At 38.3% G+C, this 20,913-nt stretch overlaps 1 protein-coding gene across 1 annotated transcript in view; it reads right to left on the bottom strand.

Annotated features, from left to right (window-relative positions):
* Window positions 1–20,913, bottom strand: part of PLPPR1 (phospholipid phosphatase related 1) — a 293,103-nt gene that overhangs the window by 17,425 nt on the left and 254,765 nt on the right. The window contains exon 4 of the mRNA XM_003911437.4: window positions 14,457–14,589. Within this exon, the coding sequence (XP_003911486.2) occupies window positions 14,457–14,589 (133 nt within the window). The remainder of the gene's footprint in view (window positions 1–14,456; window positions 14,590–20,913) is intronic.

The raw sequence follows: 20,913 nt of genomic DNA, 5'->3' as shown, positions 1-20,913 counted from the left end.
GTCTCCAGTATTGCAAGGCATGATTTGAAGATGTTTTAAAAAATGTCTCTGTATCTTGGTTTGGTGTCTAAAATTCTTCAGGTGAGATCATATTTTTTAATAGATATTTTTCATTTCCATAACCCAGCAACCCATCAGATGGTTCTATTTATCTTAAGGCTCTGCTCCATCTGTGATGTTTCTTCCTTCAGAGAAGCCGATTATGTTTTTGAATGGATTTTCCAATTTACAACAGACACAAAAGTCCAAAAGTAAAGCATTTTTGATTTGCCAGAGCTATGTGCTTGTTGTGATTGCTGTGGCTGTGTTCAGAAATCTGAATATGCTTGGTTTGGAAGATCAAGAGCTATAACCTGGAGGGCAAGACAGTCTTACGAAGTTTCTGAAATCAACTGCAGAATAGGGGAGGAAGCAGATGTGGGTGTCACAGGAGGAGCTGGAGTCCTGCCTGGTCTGATTACAGGAGTAAAGAGGTACTTCCAGGCTCCCTGCCTCAGGCTGGTGTCAAGCCTTAGGGTCTGGGAAATGTAAATCTCCAGAAGGGTTTTTTGGAAATGTGGACAAAGGGCATTGTCTTCCTGCTGGAGTGTAGATTGGGAACCCTACAAACCTCTTAGAGAACTTTCACATCCAGCTTGGCACCACAGCACAGGGTAACTGCATTAGCAATGGCCAAGGAAGGGTCAAATTAGTTAAGAGGCTTGGAAGAAGAACAAAAAACTTGGTGTCTGCTGCTGATGGCCATGATCAGGTCCCAGTAACATGGATTGTCTAAGGAAACCTGAGCTCTTTGTGGCCTAAAAGAACGTAATGGATGCACGCTGGGCTAAACAAAGGATGAAGAAAGAGAATGATGAAGGTGTTAAAGTCTCTTACTTTTTTTCTCAGGGTTTTACCTGGACCCCATCTGATCTCAGATAGGATGTCTTTGGACAAGTTAGGATCTTTGATCCCTAGTGGTTTAGGACATGGAGTGAAATTCTGTGACCCTATTCCTGCTGTGGACTCAGCGCAGGACTGCAGCCCTTGACTCCACCAAGAATGTAGTAGAAACAGTGACAGAACCAGGAAACACGCATGATGGGGATCTTCAAAGCCATCAATAATTGGCCTACTGACAAACAACAATAGGGCTCATTCCAGGATCCCTTCAGAACTGGGAAAAGTACAGAACCAGACTGCTCAGTGCTGTCCACACAGCAAACCTTCATTAGGAAGTCTAGATGCATGCAACAGAGTAACAAGTAGCAGGGGTTGGTGGGGTGAGCAAAGGAAGGACCATGTTCCTTTTAAGCCCTGAAAGTCTGGGACCTTGGGTAGAGCCTCAAAACTGAAGGCCAAATGTTGCATACTAAATTATAAATGTGTAATTCTCCAGTCAAAAAGGCACTTTGCTGACAGCTTCTGATGGATCATCTCTCAATTGTCCACTAAAATCATACATGAGGACAGTGAAAAAAGATGGAAACTTTGCCAACAACTGACGCCAAACTGAAGGGAGGATGAGTGAGAGGAGTTCACTGTTGATAACCTTCATGTGGAGTATGTTTAATCTCTCTGTCTCTCTTACACACACACACACACACACACACACTCTTTTACGTCATGGAAAACTCAAGCTTCTCCTCAGAAGACAGACTACAGAGACTGCAGGAGAAAACCTGGGGAAAGGTTTTCTATCTCTCGTACTATCGGGCCCCTGACTCTGAGATCCAGGATTTAGACTCCCCAGAAAACAAGGCTTCTGTCTCCCCACTGGATGAGTTCGCTCTGAATTTGCCTAAGACTCTCCTCTCTTATCTTTTTTTTTCTAACTGTATTTAGAGAGACACTCCTGGACCAGGAGGCGGCAGGGGCACAGGCACTGGCATTTCGCATTCTGAAAGGACTAGATTCACGTCTTCTGGAGAGCATCGCTGCTGCTGGCTATAGCAGCTTTGTGCACGCCCTATAGAGCACCAGTGAGCCACACAGTGAGGACAGCAGATGCTAGTTCCTTGGAGCTGAGGAGCTCTAGTAGGAAGCCTGCTAACTAGGGATTGGACTTGGGGCTGCGTACATCTGCTTTCAAGATGTAACTCTGAAAAGCTGGCCAGGAGCAAGTCACACTTCTGTTGATGAACAGAGCGTGCATAGGTCTAGCCCCATTTAAGAGTAAATAGCGAGAAATAATCATAGATCACATGGGACCTTGGAAAAATCTCCTGTTTTAGACTAGTATGGTACCATTATTCTCTTCTTTCATATTTCTTGTTTCAGTAGGAACTTTACACTTGCATAGATTATTCAATAATTTCCATCTGTCACATTAGAATTATTGAATATGCAGGCTTTATTACATACAGCCAGGAACACATTTGTTTTTGCTCATCATTGTATTCCCAGCACCTAGCATCAAACTCGGCACATAGTAAACATTTAACAGATAATTGTGGGATCAATGAACGAACTGCTGAAGAAACTATAGAAAGTAATGGAAGAGGATAAAAGAGCATAGAAACTTGTCCATATTTTCTAATTCATGTTGGTGCCTTACATTCCTGATTTCAGAGAACATAGAGTTGACAGCAAACCATTTAGCATGTAAGTTGCAGGGATCATATCTCCTTTTTATAAAATTCACAAAGTCAGGCATAGTGCTAGACAACTAGAACATAAGTGATCATTAAAAACTGGGACTTCATAAGTGTCTCATGAATTGGAAAACTGTAAATCATAATTCACAAATGAAAGCATTCTCTATTCTAATGCAGTGAGAATAAAAAAACCTTAGAGTATGGAGATCTATGTCATACACAACAAATACTTTTTATTGGAGATGTTTGTGAAGCACAGGAAACTGAAATCATGATGAACTTGGGAAGTATACTGATGGGTAGTTTTATTGAGACATGCATATCTTAGAAATGTTCCTATTTCTGATTCTGAGAAATTACAATGGTTGTCAGTTTTGGTATTAACACGTGGGCACATACAAACTCCTATATATTTTCATGTGGGGAAACTAACACATGGAAATTTAAAAAAGAATAGTGAAAAAGACATAAAAACAATTTATCTGGATTAAGTTTCCAACAATACTCTGCACCTATGTTGAAAAGCTACTCTGTGGGCAGTTGCTTAGTCTGAACTGCAGCTTGTGCTACCCCTCCCTACTTTCCTTAACATTCATTCTCAATCTCTTATCAAAAATTGTTGGCCAGGCACGGAGGCTCATGCCTGTAATCCCAGCACTTTGGGAGGCCGAGATAGGCGGGTCACCTGAGCTCAGGAGTTCAAGACCAGCCTAACCAATAGGGTGAAACCCAGTCTCTACTAAAAATACTAAATTAGCCAGGTGTGGTGACATATGCCTGTAATCCCAGCTACTCAGGAGGCTGAGACAGGAGAATCGCTTGAACCTGGGAGGCAGAGGTTGCAGTGAGCTGAGATAGTGCCATTGCACTCCAGCCTGGGCAAAAAGAGTAAAACTCTTTCTCAAACACCACCACCACCAAAAAAAAAAAAAAAACAAAAAAAAAACCCCCAAAAAACCAAAAACAAAACAAAACCTGTGGCCACAGTGGCTTGTCCTTGTAATCCCAGCACTTTGGGAGGCAGAGGTGGGTAGATCACTTAAGGCCAGGAGTTCGAGACCAGCCTAGCCAACATGGTGAAACCCCATCTTTACTAAAAATACAAAAATTAGCCAGTGGTGCTGGGCACCTGTAATCCCAGCTACTCAGGAGGCTGAGGCAGGAGAATCACTTGAACTTGGGAGGCGGAAGTTGCAGTGAGCCAACATTGTGCAACTGCACTCCAGCCTGGGCAATGGAGCAAGACTGTCTCAAAAACCAAAAACAAAAAATCAAAACAAAAAACTGTTAAAAGAGGTCTGTTCTTTTGTTTCTCTATGGCAAAATGATGTCATGAAAGACAGTGAAAGTAGTATCATGTTGTGTGATGTTGAGGATATTTGAACATTTTCTCTTTTTCAAAATCTAACCAGCTTTGAGCATCTCTTTGTGGTAGCTTTTCTACCATGATGTCCACAAAATGAGAAAACATGGCCTCCCATCAGCTTCTAGCCTCTGTTTTGGTAGAAAAAAAATGATGAAAAATCTTATCCCACACAGACAAGTACAAGCAAATGGCAGGGGTCTACCAGTGCCATTTTGACACTGTAAGAGGAATACCTAAGGAATTCTTACACTGTTTCCCCAACCACATTCTGATGCCACCACCAGCTCTTAGTCTAGATCACATCTTTCATCAAAACACTATTGGAAATGGAACACAAGATTAAAGAAACACATAGAGTTCACTTTTGCTTTTTCTTTTCCACATCAGGATCCCCAGTAGAAAATCTCAATCTAGTTCCATTTTTGCCAAGGTACCTCAATTCAACTATTGAAGACGATTCCTTCAGGAAACCACAGTTTCTTTAGGAAAAGGAAAAGTGGTAAAATGCTTTCTCATTAACATGCTTTATTCAAACTGGAAGTTTCCTCTGAAGATAATTTATCTGAGGTTACCATGTTCATCCCATTTCCTTATAAAGGTGTACTGACCTGATGAGATCTTTAACTATGACTGCCATGGATACCAGGTAATAACAACGATAGCTAATATGCTGTGCTTAGTACATACAAGGTATTGTTCTAAGTGCTTTGCAATATTAGATCACCTAATGCTCACCACGACTTTGAGGTAGACGCTGTTATCTTTACATTTTACAGATGAGGAAATTGAGATACAGAGAAGTCAATTAACTTGACCAAGGTCACACAGCTAGTAAGTAGAGGAGCTTGGGTTAGAAACCAAACAGTAAGGCTCCAGAGTCTATACTCTTAATCATAATTCTCTCAGTTTATTTATCCATGTATTAACATACATATGGATAAGCATCCGACCATAAAGATATTTTAGCTTATGCTTGGGAGCATGCACACGCACACACACACACACGCACACACACAGCATTGAGAAGAGGCAAGGACTTTATAGCATGTCTCTTGTGAAATGTATTGCACTTGCCACAACAGAATAAGAGTTCTTCAATTTTGTAGTCAATTCTCCAAAAGGAAGATGATTGAATATCTATGATATGTCATTTGAATAAGGCACTTTTCTCATCACTTTAGCAATGAATCTGACTTTTTTCTAGTATGACACAAACACAATTGGTGCAAATTGATCCATATGCCTTACATATTGTGCTTCAAAAATAAGTTTCTGACAAAATCAAATATATCAGTTCCTTGGATGGTAAATTTCAGGTGTTTACGGGGCAATGCTGTGGTCTCTTTCTCGTATAGATACTGCACAAACACCAAAGGCTGACAACAGCCTGCTTGTCTTGATTGGATGGTTGAAATCATAAGAATAGATTTTATTTAAGTCAATTAATCTGAACCTAGTTACTTTATCTATTAAAATGAGTTATAAGTAGTCTTTATATCACAGGGTGATTATTGAATTCGTAAAAAACAGTTGTAAAAACACTTTGTAAATTGTGAGTCCTTTATTGATATTGCTGTTATAACTGAGAGAAGCAGATGTAACTAAGGGAAGTGGTTATAAATTGATTATAAAATTATTTTTTAAATGTAGGAAAGAGATAAGAAACCTACAGTTGTAACAACCTGAAACAAATATTTGACTCAGTTATTCATCCTTTGCATTAATAAAGCACCTTTTACAATGCAATAAGCTGGTGGTTTAAAAAAACAAAACAAAACCTGTATTTGTCATTGTAATTACTCATGATAAGTGAAGATGAAGGATAATTACTTAATAAAGATAACGAGTAATCAACTAGAAAGCCCACTAAATATTTCTATAAACAAAAAGAACGAACAAATACATTTTTACTTCTTCAAAGCATAAAATTACTCGACTTCTTAACAGGATTTTATCTCAAGAATGTCCACTTTACTCCTTTGACAGGACAATTCCCCAGTGCTTTATCTCACAAATATAAGCCTTCTCTCTCGCCACCTAGCCTCTAAATATCTTCTCGGTCCCTCTAGGCAGTATAATTCCAAATGCTGCTTAATAGAGAGGAAAACATAAAACTTTGCCAGAGGCCATGGTAACTTTAAAGTGGAATGGAACATGTAGATGCAAGTAAGTCTAGAAAATATGCCCTGGATACAAACTAAATGTGGAGAAAAAAAATGTAGCTACCAAGAGATATCAAAATACAGGAATATCGAGGCCTGGATTTTTTGAGGACTTCAAATTTGGCTTTTGTGATTCCATGTTTATAAGTTTCTAAAGCTGAAGCTGATGATCTGAATCTACGTCCATTCCTACCAGAAGATCAGCATCAAACCCCCATGGGCAGCTGCCAGCATGGTTCGTGACTTACAGACACTGAGATCTGGTGCTGTTGCCCTCTGCTTGATGCATTTCCTAAACACTTTCATTATGTTCTAATGGAATAACTTAAATTGTTTCTGCTCACACCTATAATATCAATACCCTGGAAGGCTGAGGCTGGAGGATCCCTCAAGCCCAGGAGTTCGAGACAACCTCAGCAACACAGGGAGACCCTGTCTCTACAAATAATAATTTAAAATTAGCTGGGCAAGGCAGTGTGTGCCTGTGCTCCCGTCTACTCAGGAGGCTGAGGTAGGAGGATTGCTTGAGCCTGGGAGGTCAAGGCTGCAATGAGCTGTGATCATGCTACTGCACTCCAGCCTGGGTGACAGAGTAAGACCCTGTTTCAGAAAATAAAAATAAATAAGTTGCCTCCAAAATACACACTACTTTAAAAAAATTGTTATAGAAAGCTTTGAAACTACTCTTTACTAACTGTTGAGTCATCAGTTAGTGCCTAATTTTGTTATATGAATATTTTTGTTATGCAAGATATTGTACAACTTCTTAAAAGTTTTTGAAATATACTTAAAAACCTTTACAAAAGTCATTGTCAGCTGAGGGTGACCCCGCCCCAGGGAACTTATGTAATGTTTGGAGACATTTTTGATTGCCACTAGTGGAGGAGTGAGTGCTATTGGCGTTTGGTGAATAGAGGCCAGAGGTACTACTAAACATCGTATCAATACAATGCACACAAGGCAGTATTCTACTTCTACACAAAAAAAGAATTATCTGGCAGAGAATATCGATAGTGCAGAGGGTAAGAAACACTGCTTTACAGCAATTGAGTTCACTGTAGTGTCATGAATTTGCATTGTCTAACCTGCAAAGTGCTAGAGAAAGCAGTTTTCTGCTCAGTCCTTTATTGGAGTCCAGCCTCTAAACACTAACGCTAAGGAGGACCCTCAGAAAAGAATCACTAGAGTCTCATATGACTCAATAACTTTCCTCTTGATGATTAGGGTAATCTATGGAGTTCTAGGGTAGGAGTTTTGTTCAGATCTGTAATATTCTGGCTCACCAAGGATGACATTCAAAGGGGAATAGAATCAGTCCCTGCACTGAGCAGAGGAAACAAAAGCAACCTCATCACAATTTCTTGAGACCCAAGCAAAGGTTGCTCCCTGGCTACGCCTTCTAGGCCAGTCATGGTACCAGCTTCAGCATCTTTCCTCCCCTGCGTCCTTGAATCCCAGTCACAAGCCCAATCCTGGTCCCCAGTAGGAAGTAGCAAACATCTTAGTCTCTAAGTCTAGTGGCTTGGCTGCTTATGTGGTCCAGAAACAGGAGTTCCACTTTTTTCCCTTAACATTCTTCCTGGCTCTTTCCTCTTGACCTGTGTACCTCAGCTTCAACTATGGTTCCTGTTGCTGAGTTCTAGAAATTATCTCCATCTACTTATAGGCCCATGTCCTGCCTTGCTCTTGACATTTTTCTTTTATGGTCTAGACTCATGGCTCAGAAAGGAAGTTGGGTGCCTGGGCACTGTCACTTATCTTTAGACTACCTGGGCAGCTTGAACTTCCTTGGTCGCACGTGGAGCTGGCCTGGTTCCCTGGGCATCTGGTTCCCTGTGATCAACCCTGTCTTGATTGGTCTGTCCTGCTATGGATTCACTGCCAACTCGACAATTCTCATGGTATGACAGCCTCCCCTTTCCATTTAAAGTTATATATCTGCCACCACAAACTCCCTATTTCCTTTCCCTAGTTATTTTTCTCTGTACCACTTATCTTCTAACACTATAATTTATTTTGTTTAGTGTCTGGCTTTTTCTATCAGACTATAAACTGAATGAGGGCACATTTGCATTTGGTTCACTCATATATTCTCAACACCTTAATCTGTACCTAACATCTCGTAGGTGCTCAATGAGTATTTCATTGAAGGTTGAAAGAACTATAATACTGAATGCAAACAGAAATAGACTAATCGAATCAAATAAAGTCTTTTTTCTGATACAGTACATTTAAATGACTTTCAAAATTGAGGATTTTCTAGTTCTCAAAAAGGCTGACATTAAGCTTGTCCCAGGGTATCAATTCTTACAACCATAAACGCCATGACCTTTGAAACTGCATTTAAAATATTCATGCTTTCACTTAGACCACACTTGATTTACGGAAATTAGTTAGCATTACATGAATTAGCTGTTTACCATGGCACTTTTTAGTCTGTCCAGTGCTACCTAATCCTCGGACCTGACCTGAATGGCAGAAGACTTGGTTGGTATTTAATTAAATTTTTATTAGAAGTAATAATGGATGAACTGTGTGACCCCAAATGAAAAGACTACAATGAATAGCTCTGGATGACAAGCTATTTTAGGTGTGAATAGTCAAATGTTGGCATATTTGGATCAGTTTTTTAATTAACTCAAAGTAGCTATTCAGGAAGGGAAAGTTAATTTAGTTTTCCTTCTATATGGTAAACCAAAAACCCTCATCAAATTCTAATGCTGCCTATTCATTACTTTTCAATATTAAATATTTACTATTTAATAATTGATATTTACAAAAATAATTATGCAAGTATATATATGTGAACAGAATTGAACTGAACTTCATATTTTTTTTTTTGAAAATGTAACTTCCTTATTTAGTCATTGCCACTGAAAAAGAAATGTGGATGTTTAACTCTCTCGAGAACATATATCTATATTGCTGTTACTATGCAATGTAATGTAGTAGCAAAGGAAATGGTATAAAGTAAAAGAAATGAAGAGGGAAAAAATGAGAGAGGAGTCTTCATACATGTTACTAATTTGATTACATTTGTTTTTATAAAGTATAGGTAAAATCTGTTAGTTTAGCCAGTTCCTTTCCTCCCTTCCCACATTATACAAATATAACTTAAGAAATTATACAATGGTTTAGAAGGAAGTGGATAGAGAAGTTTAGCTATGATGTTTTATGCTTAGAACCTGGGAGGACAGGCAGCCTTCTTATAATGAGAACCTTGGGGAAAAAATTTATTGTTGGATTTGTGAATCAAAGGAATTTAATACTCTCTGTCAAAGTCAACACCATTAGCATTTGCTAAAGGAGGAGATGGTTGAATTTGAATGTTTTCTCTTTGACTTCACTATTCTTGCCATTGTCTCATTTAAAACTTAATTTGGATCCGTGGGGTGAAGCAGAAGCCTAACTTTCAAATCCATGCCACACAGAGACAAAGAATTAGAGAAGCAAGTTGACATTTTTGCTTTTCTATCCACACTGCAGACTATGTTAGAGAACTTGGCCATCCTTCTAGATGGTCTTTATTTTGCCCTCACTCTTTAAAAAAATTATCTTTAGTTCTTTTTCTGATTTCTAAAAGTACACATATTCATGATAAAAAATTAAAATTACAGAACATTAGAAAGCCAAAAATTATTTGCCCAATTTGCTCATTATCCTACAATTCAGAAGTGACAACAGCTAATTTTTAGTGTATTTCCCTTCAGTCTCTTTGCTATGGATAACACACACACAAATACACATATACACTTACATAATGTTGTATTCTTTTTATTTAAAAACAATTACGGATTCATAGTGTTTTGACTTCACATATCATGAATATTCTACATGAAAAATTCTTAATACCATTTTCTGAGGTTGCAACTTAAAATGGCAGCATTATTTCTTTTCAAAAATTAGAGATATCTAACTTATAAAATAATTTTAGTCCACAAAAATTAATCTACATTTCCGGTTGTTTCATTAGGGTTAAAAAAAGACCATTATTTGTAAGTTTATTGAAATACACTGTCAAATTGCAATGCAGAAAGGGTTAAATATCAATTTACTTTTACCAGAATTGTATTAGAATCCCAAGTTTTTTCATCTTTTACAGCATAAAGCCTTGTTTTCTTAAAAACTAATTCATTGGCCTTTTTTTGCAATGTGAAGTTGATATTTTTTGGAAAATACTATTTGTAGTGGATTGTAGAATAATTACATAAACTGCAAGAGAAAAGTCATGCCATTTCAGGTTCGTTAGAATGGTTAGCTGAAACAGTTGTCATTTTCCAGTGTCAATTGCGTAGTATGTATTTTGGTAGCTTTGGGGCTAGAAAAAAGACTAAGCTCTTCAAAATAAGTTTTTCTAGTATATTTTGATTACTTCCTTATTTTACTCTAATTTTTTCCAAAGAAAACATTTCCATTTAAACAGTCTTTATTCTAAGTAGTACCCTTTCTTGTGAAAAAAATTCACATATACTCAGAGGAAGTTACCCTTCTCAAGATAAATAGACCCATTCCTTCACCCTTCCTACATGAAAAGTCAGAACAGACTTCTCTTTCTCTTAGAAATTACCTTATTTATGCACTTTAATTTCCTAGGACTAAGACGAAAGTGGTAATAAAGTTAATTAAACAGAAGGTAAATGAATACTTAAGAATCAGCATTTATGAAACTAGTTCTAGGCAAATCTGTGATTTAGCAAAGTTTATATTTGCTTTTCATTCACCCTAATAAAGACATACCCAAGGCTGGGCAATTTACAAAGGAAAGAGGTTTAATGAAGAACTTACAGTTCATGTGGCTGGGGAAGCCTCGCAATCATGGCAGAAGGCAAGGAGGAGCAAGTCACATCTTACATAGATGGCAGCAGGCAAAGAGAGAAAATGAGGAAGATGCAAAAGCGGAAACCACTGATAAAATCATCAGATGTTTTGACACTTATTCACTACCATGAGAACAGTATGGGGGAAACCACCCCCATGATTCAGGTTATCTCCTACCAGGTCCCTCTCACAACATGTGGGAATTATGGGAGTACAATTCAAGATGAGATTTGGGTGAGGACACAAAACCAAACCATATCACCTCTCAAAAATCATTTTTTGGCAACCTATGTGCCAGGTACTTTGAAGTATGCTGTTGATATGGAATGCAAAAGATACAACTTCTGCTTTCCAAGGGATCACAAATTAATAGGAGTAACAGATTTAAGTAACTATAGTAATATGAGAAATGCCTATAACAGATGTAAGTGCAAGGCTCAGTGGAGGCCTAGAAGACAAGGCAACTAGTTGATGGGATTGGTAAACAGGTAATATCTAAACAGCATTCTGAAGATGAGTAGGGTTTGGCCAGCTTCTAAAGTGAAATGGTGGCAATAGAATATTGTAGGCTGAAGGAGCAGCCCACGTACAGGTACTGAGGCAAGGCATCACACTTTCCTTTGGAGGGCACGTGAAGCTGTTTAGCATGATGGGAGAGGGTCTCACAAGGGAGTGGCTCTGGATGAGGCTGGAGACATGCGAGGACCTCAGATTGTGAAAGGCGATGAGGCTGGAGACATGTGAGGACCTCAGATTGTGAAGGGCTCTGTAGGTTATGTTAAGAACACTAGAAATCTATTGAAAGGTTTTAAGCAGAGAATTGACTTTCTCATACTTTTGCTTCAAAAAGATCAATAGCTACAAAATGGTCAACAGATGGTAGCTTTGTGGGGCTGGGGTGAATGCAATGATATTGCAAAACAAGATTTAGGGAGACAAGAACTTTTAATCACCTAAACCAACGGTGCTCAAACTTTCCATGCATCAGAATCACCTGGATGACTTGTGAAAACACAAATAATCAGACTTAATCCCCATATTTTCTGATTTAGCAGGTATAGAATGAGGCCTAAGAATTTCTAACAAGTTCCCAGATGGCATAACGTGTCTCTCAGGTTTTTTACTTGAGCAACTGGGTGGATCCTAGAGTCATAAAAAACAAAAGAGGGAAAGCATGAAGCAAGTGCTTTTTTTTTTTTTTTCTTCTAAACCCAGCAATCCCCCTAACCTTTCAATGCTGTTTCCTCTAATTCTCCAAAGTTTAAATGTTACCTTTTGGCTATCTCTGCTCTAGCATCCCTTCTTTAGAAGCAGAATCTCATGATGCTGAACTCTAACTCACCTTATTTGAATGTCTCTGGCTTATCCTCCCAAGGTCCAGATCTCTATTAGCTTATGACAGATCCAAATGGACGAATGTGTCATTGATTATAAGTGGGAATTTGATGCTCCTCCAGGGTGACAAATTTCTACTTTAACAGTGGTCTTCCTGAACCATGCCTCACTACAATGTGGTGTCTCAAGTGGGAGTTATAGATACCACAACAGACAATCTAGAGGACTGGTTCCTGGATGGCAGGGATCTTCTGGCTTCCCTCAATGAACAGAGACTTGTGCTACCATTGCATAGAGGTCCATATAAATGACAAGTGCCAGTCAAAATTTCTATTCCTTGGACTCTGCTCCAGGTGTGTGGGTCACAAAAGGTGTAATTTATCTTTGCCAAGGGAAATAGCAGTGACTTTTAAAGGTATTCCAATTTAATTGTAACACATCTCTGTTTTAAATAACTTGCTGTAATTACATGTACAGGAAGCAGGTTGGACAGTGGTCATAAAATCTTCCCTGAATCAAATTATGTACGTGTGTGTGCATGCGTTACTCCTTGGGAAAAGTTACTTTACCCCATTTCCTGTCAAGATTCTTCATATGTACAACTAGGACTATAAAATACGTTACAGGGGCCGGGCATGGTGGCTCATGTCTGTAATCCCAACACTTTGGGAGGCTGAGGCAGGTGGATCATCTGAAGTCAGGAGTTCAAGACCAGCCTGGCCAAGATGGTGAAACCCCTCTCTACTAAAAATACAAAAATTATCCACCATTAGGGACAGGCACCTGTAATCCCACCTACTCAGGAGGCTGAGACAGAAGAATTGCTTGAATCTGGCAGACGGAGGTTGCAGTGAGCCGAGATCGTGCCACTGCACTCCAGCCTGGGGAGACAGCAAGACTCTGCCTAAAAAATAAAATAAAATACCATACAGGGTTTTGGGTAGATTACATGAAATAATGTATGTAAAATGTCTAGTTCAGTGTTCTGTATAATAAATATTCTCTTCTCTCCTCATTTCCCCTTGATCTCTTATCTTGCCCATCTGGGAAGTGATCAAACTCTGGACATCTTTGGAACAAACTATTGTTTGGAATGAGTGAACTAGACAGTAGTGGCATCATATTGACCAGGGTATACCCATAAGCCAATTGCAACCTTCCATTGTCTGCAAAAATTTTATTCTGCAAATAACATCAAATGCCTGAGACTATTTTAGTGCTAAGGGTTACTTCTCTTAAATCAGATTTTCTTAGGTTTCCCACTGCACTATTTCTTTCATTTCCACTCCAACCAGACAAGTTATTACATATTTGATTTTGATGTAGTATTTGCTTATTACTTGAAGAAATTCAATCCTTTCCTACAACAGGAAAAAAAAAAAGATTAAGGATTACCAAAAGGCTTGTTGAGAGCATGACCCTCACTTTCTCAGTTGTCAGTTTTCTTGTTTAAATGGTATCATGGCTCCCTTAAACATCTGGTCAGTAGGCATTTGTAGGATCTCATTAGAATACTGTAATAGTTATCATTTATAGAGTACTTAATGTGTAGGAACTTTGTAAGATCTCCATTCCTACCTGTACCCATACACATTTATTCCCATATCTGTAATTATTAATCACTAGCACCTCACTTTTCATAAAATTCCTAGAAGGAGGGATGTAGAATATGCCTTCATTATTCTCTATCATGAACACTAATAAAGGCATTTGTTTTCCAACTTTGAAAAGGCATTATTTTCAAGAGCCTGATGGCTGAGATTTCCCACTCTTTGTTAAATTCCCTGCATACCAAAATTACTGGATGGGAAATCTCTGTCAGGAAATTTGATTATTTCTAAATTTATTTTACTGGTGTCCCCTGATGCTCCCTCACCCCAACCCCTTGCCTGGCTCTGCCAAAAGGTGTATCGCAATATCCAGTCAATATTAAAACATATGTCCGGGGAAATCTCAGATAACTACTGTGTGGGGGGAAAATCAGTTGAAATCATTCATGACAATTTAAGAAGTACCACTTCAAGGGTCAAAAATTTGATGTGGCAGTAGGATCAGGCTCAATTTCTGCACTTCTTAGAAAATCCCCAAAAGAGCCCTTGCTTTTAATGTTGATACTTTCATAGCTTATTTTATCTAGTGATTGCCTTTAGTAATTTTACTTTTACGTGAGAGCTTAGTTCAGCACCGTCTTGTACTCACCTGTGAATCTTATGATCCTTCGAAGTAAGGGGTTCAGGTAACAGCATTCTCCGGTCAGAATTGTTTTCTCCTGAGCAATCAGGGATTCTCTTGTTGATTTTATGAAATACATGGATATCTCACCAATAAAAATCTAGGGAAGGAATGTTTAAGAAATGTCAAGTTGGAGATTTGTTTGATAAGAGAGGCCCATGACTTTAAAAACAAAACAAAACTGTTGACCCAAAATCCTTTTAAAAGGTGTTGGGGAGAGATGTTGAATTAGATAGTAATTTGCATTTAACACTTCAAAAGAATTAGAGAAAGTGATAATTGGTCATTTCAGGTAGAGTTTCAGCCTATAATATTAAATTTTAAGGTCACATGGAAACAAATTGAAGTAAATTGTGATAGAATTTATGACAAGGTTCATGCTGGGATTGAATTCTTTTTTCTTTCTGTGTGAGTTGCAATGATGAGGAATGATTCAGAAGGCCAATGTGCCCACGGAGGCATTATATACACACATCACAAGAGGTTACAGTAAGACCTCACTTTATACCAGTAGGTTTTTGAAAACTGGAACTTTAAGTGAAATGCCATACTTTATGCTGTAAGAATTTAACTCTTGTTTATATCAATTAGTCTATGGTAAAATTAGTTTTGTTATATAGCACATTGTTTTGCTTAAACGTGCAGTTTCCAAAAATCTATCCACAATATTAAGTGAGGACTTCGCTTAACTGCATTACTTTATTATGTGCCATTATGATTATTTACATTCTGAATTCTTATTTGATCATATTTGCCTCAGATATATTTCTCCTACCCTGAACTGGTTGACTCTCCCTTCTTTATTATAGGCATCTCTCTCTTGTTAAAACTAATAAATATATGTATTACCCTTTAAATCATAACATCCTTATGTAGATTGGAAGCTCCCTAATAGCAGGGACTATATCTTAATAATTCTTTAGTATCCTTATAGCACCCAGCACAGTGTATTCTCATTTAAAACAAGGAATTGGCAGGAGACAAGTTTTCATGAACAATGACACTGCCATAACTGAAGATTGACACTCATCAAAGAAGAGTAAAATGTTAATTACCATCATCTATTAAATACTGGGTGTTAGGCACTTCAGCATAGTATTTTCACGCTCACAAGATCCCTCGTGTAGGCCTAATTATCCTTGCTTTACTGTTGAGGAGTGAAAGTTCAGCAAGTTTAGGTAATTTGCCCTCCAAAGCATATGGATGGTGCATGGGGGCACAGGAATTAGTTTACACGTCAATTGGATTCCAAAGTCCACACTTCCCACTATTCATATGCCATTTTGTTTTTTCCTCATCCTAATTTTAACATTTCCCCAGAAGAATGTGACCTCATAGATGATCTTCTTTGCTGTATATAGACCTGTGATTTTAGAGAAAATTTATTAATGTTTTAATTCCCATACCTTATATTTCTCCTATCATGCTGGAATATCTGTTTAGATGGATAAAGATGATGACATAATGAAAGGCACATGGGTAACAGCAATTAAATATAAAATTTCAAAACTGGAATCATTTATAAAATTGTTTGTCTCCCTTTATGGGTTTCAGGAACTCAGACACACACAGCCAGATAGCATCAGAAGCATCTCTAGAATGTGGCCTATACTTTTATTTCCACTACACTGTTCTACCTCAAACTTTAACAGCATATGTCTTTAGCATTTAAAACATGCTGAATTTAACCTGTTTTGTTTTCTCTGTTCTCAATATTAAGTAAATTTAAGAAATATTTAGAAATATTTTTATTAAGTCATGACCATGGACAAGTGGGAGAACTCTGAAGTCAGGGTTTCTTGGCTTCAAAGCTGGGGTTTGTGATTTATTAGTTCTGATGACCTTGGACTAATTAACCTTTCTATGCCTCAGTTATCTGTATAAACATGATAACAGTGTCTGTCTATAGGTTTAATAAATATACACACTCATATATGCATATGCATGAATTGGTTAGAACATCACCATAATATGTACTATATTATATAAGAGGGTGAAGTTGTTATGAAATCAATTACAACTGCTTTAACATTGTTGTCATCATCATTATTACTACTATTATTACAAAGCACTTTGTAATATCACTGAGGAGGCAGATTCCAAGATGATAAAAGACTTATAACCTCCATGAGTATATAATCTACTGAGGAACACATACAAAGATCTTATAAAATCAGTTTAGGTCTTATACACGTTACAAGGACAAAGTGCTAAGAAGCCAAGGCTCCTGGGTAGAAGGGGATTTCTCTCCTCTAGGAAAGTCAGTTTTCATCCCTAATCCCAAATGGATCCCATGACTAGGAGACTCTGCTGCTTGTTAGATATGTAAAAGATGCCATCTTTATTTACAGGAGGGCCTTTTGCTTCCTCTGCCAAGAGTACTGGATCCAGACATCTCTTATGGTTCTTACCCCATGACATGGAAAATCTCAGTCCATCCTAGAGACACTGAGTTCCTCCAGTTGAGGGCCATTAACATTTGTAATTTTGCTCCTACCCCTGCCTGGAATCTGAAATGTGATTGGTTCCTTCTCTTTCTTTTTAATTTTAATTTGAATTTTAGTTGAAAGAAAGTAGACTGAACATTTTCTGTGGCTTAAAAGATTCTTGCTCTTACAGGCAACAAGGCGCTTCCCATCTCTGTAGCTCAGCAAGGCTTTTGGAGTTCTCCTTAATTCATGACCAACTTCCCTGGAATTGTCCTAAATCTGGATGATGTGACCTTGAAATGGACAGTACTGGTTCAAATTGACATTAGGGAGAAAATGGGGAAGGGAGAAAAAAACAGAAAAACCACTGAAAAATAGAAAAGTCATTCAATGTACAGGCTAAGATGATTGTAATAGTCATAAGCTGCTTTAATTATTTGGATAGAATGCTGTTTCAAAATCTTTAGTAATATTTAGTCTTAGCCATATATTTATTATGACTACATCTTGGCCAGATGTTTTTTAACTAAACAAAATGGTCCTTAGATTTTAGATCTGAAGATCTTACTTTACAGCTCTTCACACTCTAAAAGTAACAAGACTTCCTTGGGGTTCAGTTCAGCATCAGCCTCAGCAGAAATAGGGCAGATGTGTGGAATTAACACATGGTGTTATTGGTTGAATCAGAGAAATCCACAAGGAAGGGCCAGTGAGGTACAAGACAGAAGCAAGGCATATGTGGGTTGCAGGTGGGATAGTGGCTTGGCACTGGCACAGAGGGAGCCAAGCAAGTAAGAACTGGAGTGGAAAGTAGGCAGGAAAATTAGAATTCGGAGTCAAACAGGCAAACAATGACCCAGCATGGATCACCTTGGCAGGAGGTGCCTATGGTTGTGCAGAGTTAGAAATATTCTGTGCCTAATATCCCTTGGAATTAACAACAAATTGATGCTCTACTATATAAAAGTATTTGAATAGTTTCTGGAACTCAGCCCTCTCTCTGTTCGCATAAGACCTATCTCTGCCAAAATAAAGTGCCAAGGGGCTTTGTTTGTCCCTAATATATATGATGGCACTACACTACTGTTTTTCATCTCAGTGAACAGATGGGGATAAATTCACACATGATTGGGTAAATGAAGTAGTATTTCCTTGAGGGAACTTTCCCTGCTCTTGCAGACTAGATTAGGTCATGAATCTCTTACCTTGTGTTTCTCGTTTCTAGCTCTTATCACAAATAATTACATAATATTGTTTTTCTTAGTTATGGGATGTCCTGCTTGTCTTATTCTTGGTTGCATCCTGAGCCCAGACCAGTGTAAAGTTACACAGTAGTTGGTCAGTGTTGAATGAAAATAAGCATATCAAGTTAAAGAAGGTCCTTCAGAATATAGGTTTAATGAAGCAGACTTAAAAGAAGAAAAAGTGATTTCTCTTACTTTTCAGACCTAATGAAAATGTGATTACCTTAGTGGGGAAGACTTTGTCAGGCCCTGTAGGAAAATTAAGAGGCTGTCCTGTCACTGCCATAGTGCACTATACAGATCTCTAGCCCGACATCTACCCAATGAATGGGATTACTGTTTGTATGTCCCTCTCCATTTGTCTGTGATGTCTTCAAGGGCAGAACTTTTGTCCTTCCTTGTACAATGCCTAGAACAGAACCTGGTATACAGTAGGGGCAGTATCTGTTTTTGTTGTTTTCTACAGCCTAATCTTGGAAGTGAAATATTTGTTGGAATAAATATGACATTGAATCCTTAAAGGATTTACTTTTCGATAGAACACTCCAACTTTAATTGCCCTGAAGATGAACACTTGAGGAAAACTGCACTATGTGCCAGAAATCACAGAATTCTGGCTGTATTGCTTATGAATAAATAAAAATCAAAGAATAAACTGTCTTTTTTATACTAAATTTACTTATTTATTCATGTAGTGCTCAACAATTTGGGGGAGGGGAACACCCACTCTGTGCCTCGCATTGTACCAGCACTGGAGACACAGAAGTGGACACATACCTAGTAGGGAAATACAAACAAATCATAATGTGATATGACATAAGATGTGTGTACATATAGGTTTCTGTCCCCAGTTCCTGAAACAGAGCTCCTAAGGCCTTTGTAATTCCCTATGTGATTGATTGGATCATCTTTTGTTCTAATGAGACAACTTGGTGAGCTCTGGGTAGCTTAAGGGTAGGGGCTGGTTGCCAGGGGAACCAACCATGTGCTTAGAGGGTTGGAACTTTCAGCCCCACTCTCAATTCTGGGGAGAAAAAAGGGGGCTGAAGGCTGAGTCAATAACCAGTAGCCAGTGATTTAATCAATTGTGTTTACAAAATGAAGTCTCCATTAAAACGCCAAATGGACTGGGTTCAGGGAAGTTCTGCATTGATGAACATGGGGAGGTACCCACAGGGTGGTGAGTCCTGAGACAGCATGGATGCTTTGTGCCCCTTCTCACATACCTTGCTCTATCCATCTGGCTGTTCATCTGTGTCCTTTGTAATATCCTTTATAATAAATGGGTAAAATATTAGCAAAGGGTTTCCCTGAGTTCTGTGAGTTGTTTTGCAAATTAATGGAACCAGTGGAGGGGGTTGTGGGAACCTCAGTTTATAGCTGGTTGGTCAGAAGTATAGGTGACAGATTATTACTTGCAAGTGGCGTTAGAAATAGAGGCAGTCTTGTAAGATCAAGCCCTCAATCTATAGCATCCAACACCAATCCCGGGTAGACAGTGTCAGTAGAGTTGAATTAAAGGGCACCAGTTGGAGAACTGGTTTGCGTTTGAGAGAAATATATCCACATCTGGGTTAGAATTGTTGTGTTGACTGTGTAAAAGAGTAGGAAAGACTTTTTCCCCCCCCTTTGGAAATGTCATGAAATCACACATGATTACAAAATAAACCAAGGAGATGGGAGAGTGACAAACACATGAGATAATAAGAAAAAAAAAAAAAGCATTGCTTGTCTTGGTGATTTCAGAAGCCCATTTCCTACTCTACAGAAAATACAAATTCTAGAAATTCTCCATTCAGTGAGGCTTTTCAATACTTACACAAGGGGATAAAAAAACAAGATAGTGACAAAATTTACACACAACCTATCTTCATTAAAACATACGAGTGTGTACACACACATATCTAAACAAAAGCACACCAAAGTATAACAGGCTAAAGAGAACTTATGCAACAGAGCTGGGACTCAAATTCATAAGTAAAATGTCCTAATACTCTCATGTCAAAAGTGATAAGTGGTATAAGGATTATTACTGTCAGTCAACAACAATCAAAGAGCAAATGAGATATGGAGCATAAAAGAAAAATCAGAGCAAAGGTATATACTAATCTGTCTAGTTATTGGCATAAGGCCTGGATTATATTAAGTGATAATGTTTGTATAAGAAATACAGGAAGGGAAGAAGTGGGTCATTTTATAATTAAAATGTGATGAGATATTCCTGGCTTTCAGTTAAAAGTGTGATGAACATAAAATATGCTTATGAAACAATCCAGCTCTCACATGCAAATGAGTAGGCTTCAGAGATGTTCATTTTCCCGTATTTTGCTGACACATAGGATGGTCCATTCACTAGGTCCCATAATCTCATATAGAGCCCAATTCTGCTTGAAGAGAGAGAAAGAAGCCAGGAAGGTAAGGGGTCTTTCTTCTTTATGCCAAGCCTTTAAACCACATTGGATGTTGTTTTGCTCACTATGGTGGACTTGTGATTCTGGTTTTGGCAATGGCGGGGGTTCTCCATCTGTACCTTTGCCACCTCACTTTGCCTCAATCTATTACTCTGCTGAGAGAGCATCTGGGTCATGTGGGACTCTCCATATGTTCAGACTTAGTTGCCTTGCCTAATTTTGGTCTTTCTGATTGTTGGATAACAAACACCGTAACACCCATGGCAAATGAGGGTATTCTCCAGTGAGAAATGGTCAAGGCCAAACAAGATCTGGCAGTGAATGAACTGCAAATGGATAC

This window comes from Papio anubis, chromosome 13 (assembly GCF_008728515.1).
Source record: "Papio anubis isolate 15944 chromosome 13, Panubis1.0, whole genome shotgun sequence".
NCBI classification, from domain to species: Eukaryota; Metazoa; Chordata; class Mammalia; order Primates; family Cercopithecidae; genus Papio; species Papio anubis.
The sequence above is the reverse complement of the archived record's forward strand: the minus strand, read 5'-3'. Positions and strand labels throughout refer to the sequence as shown.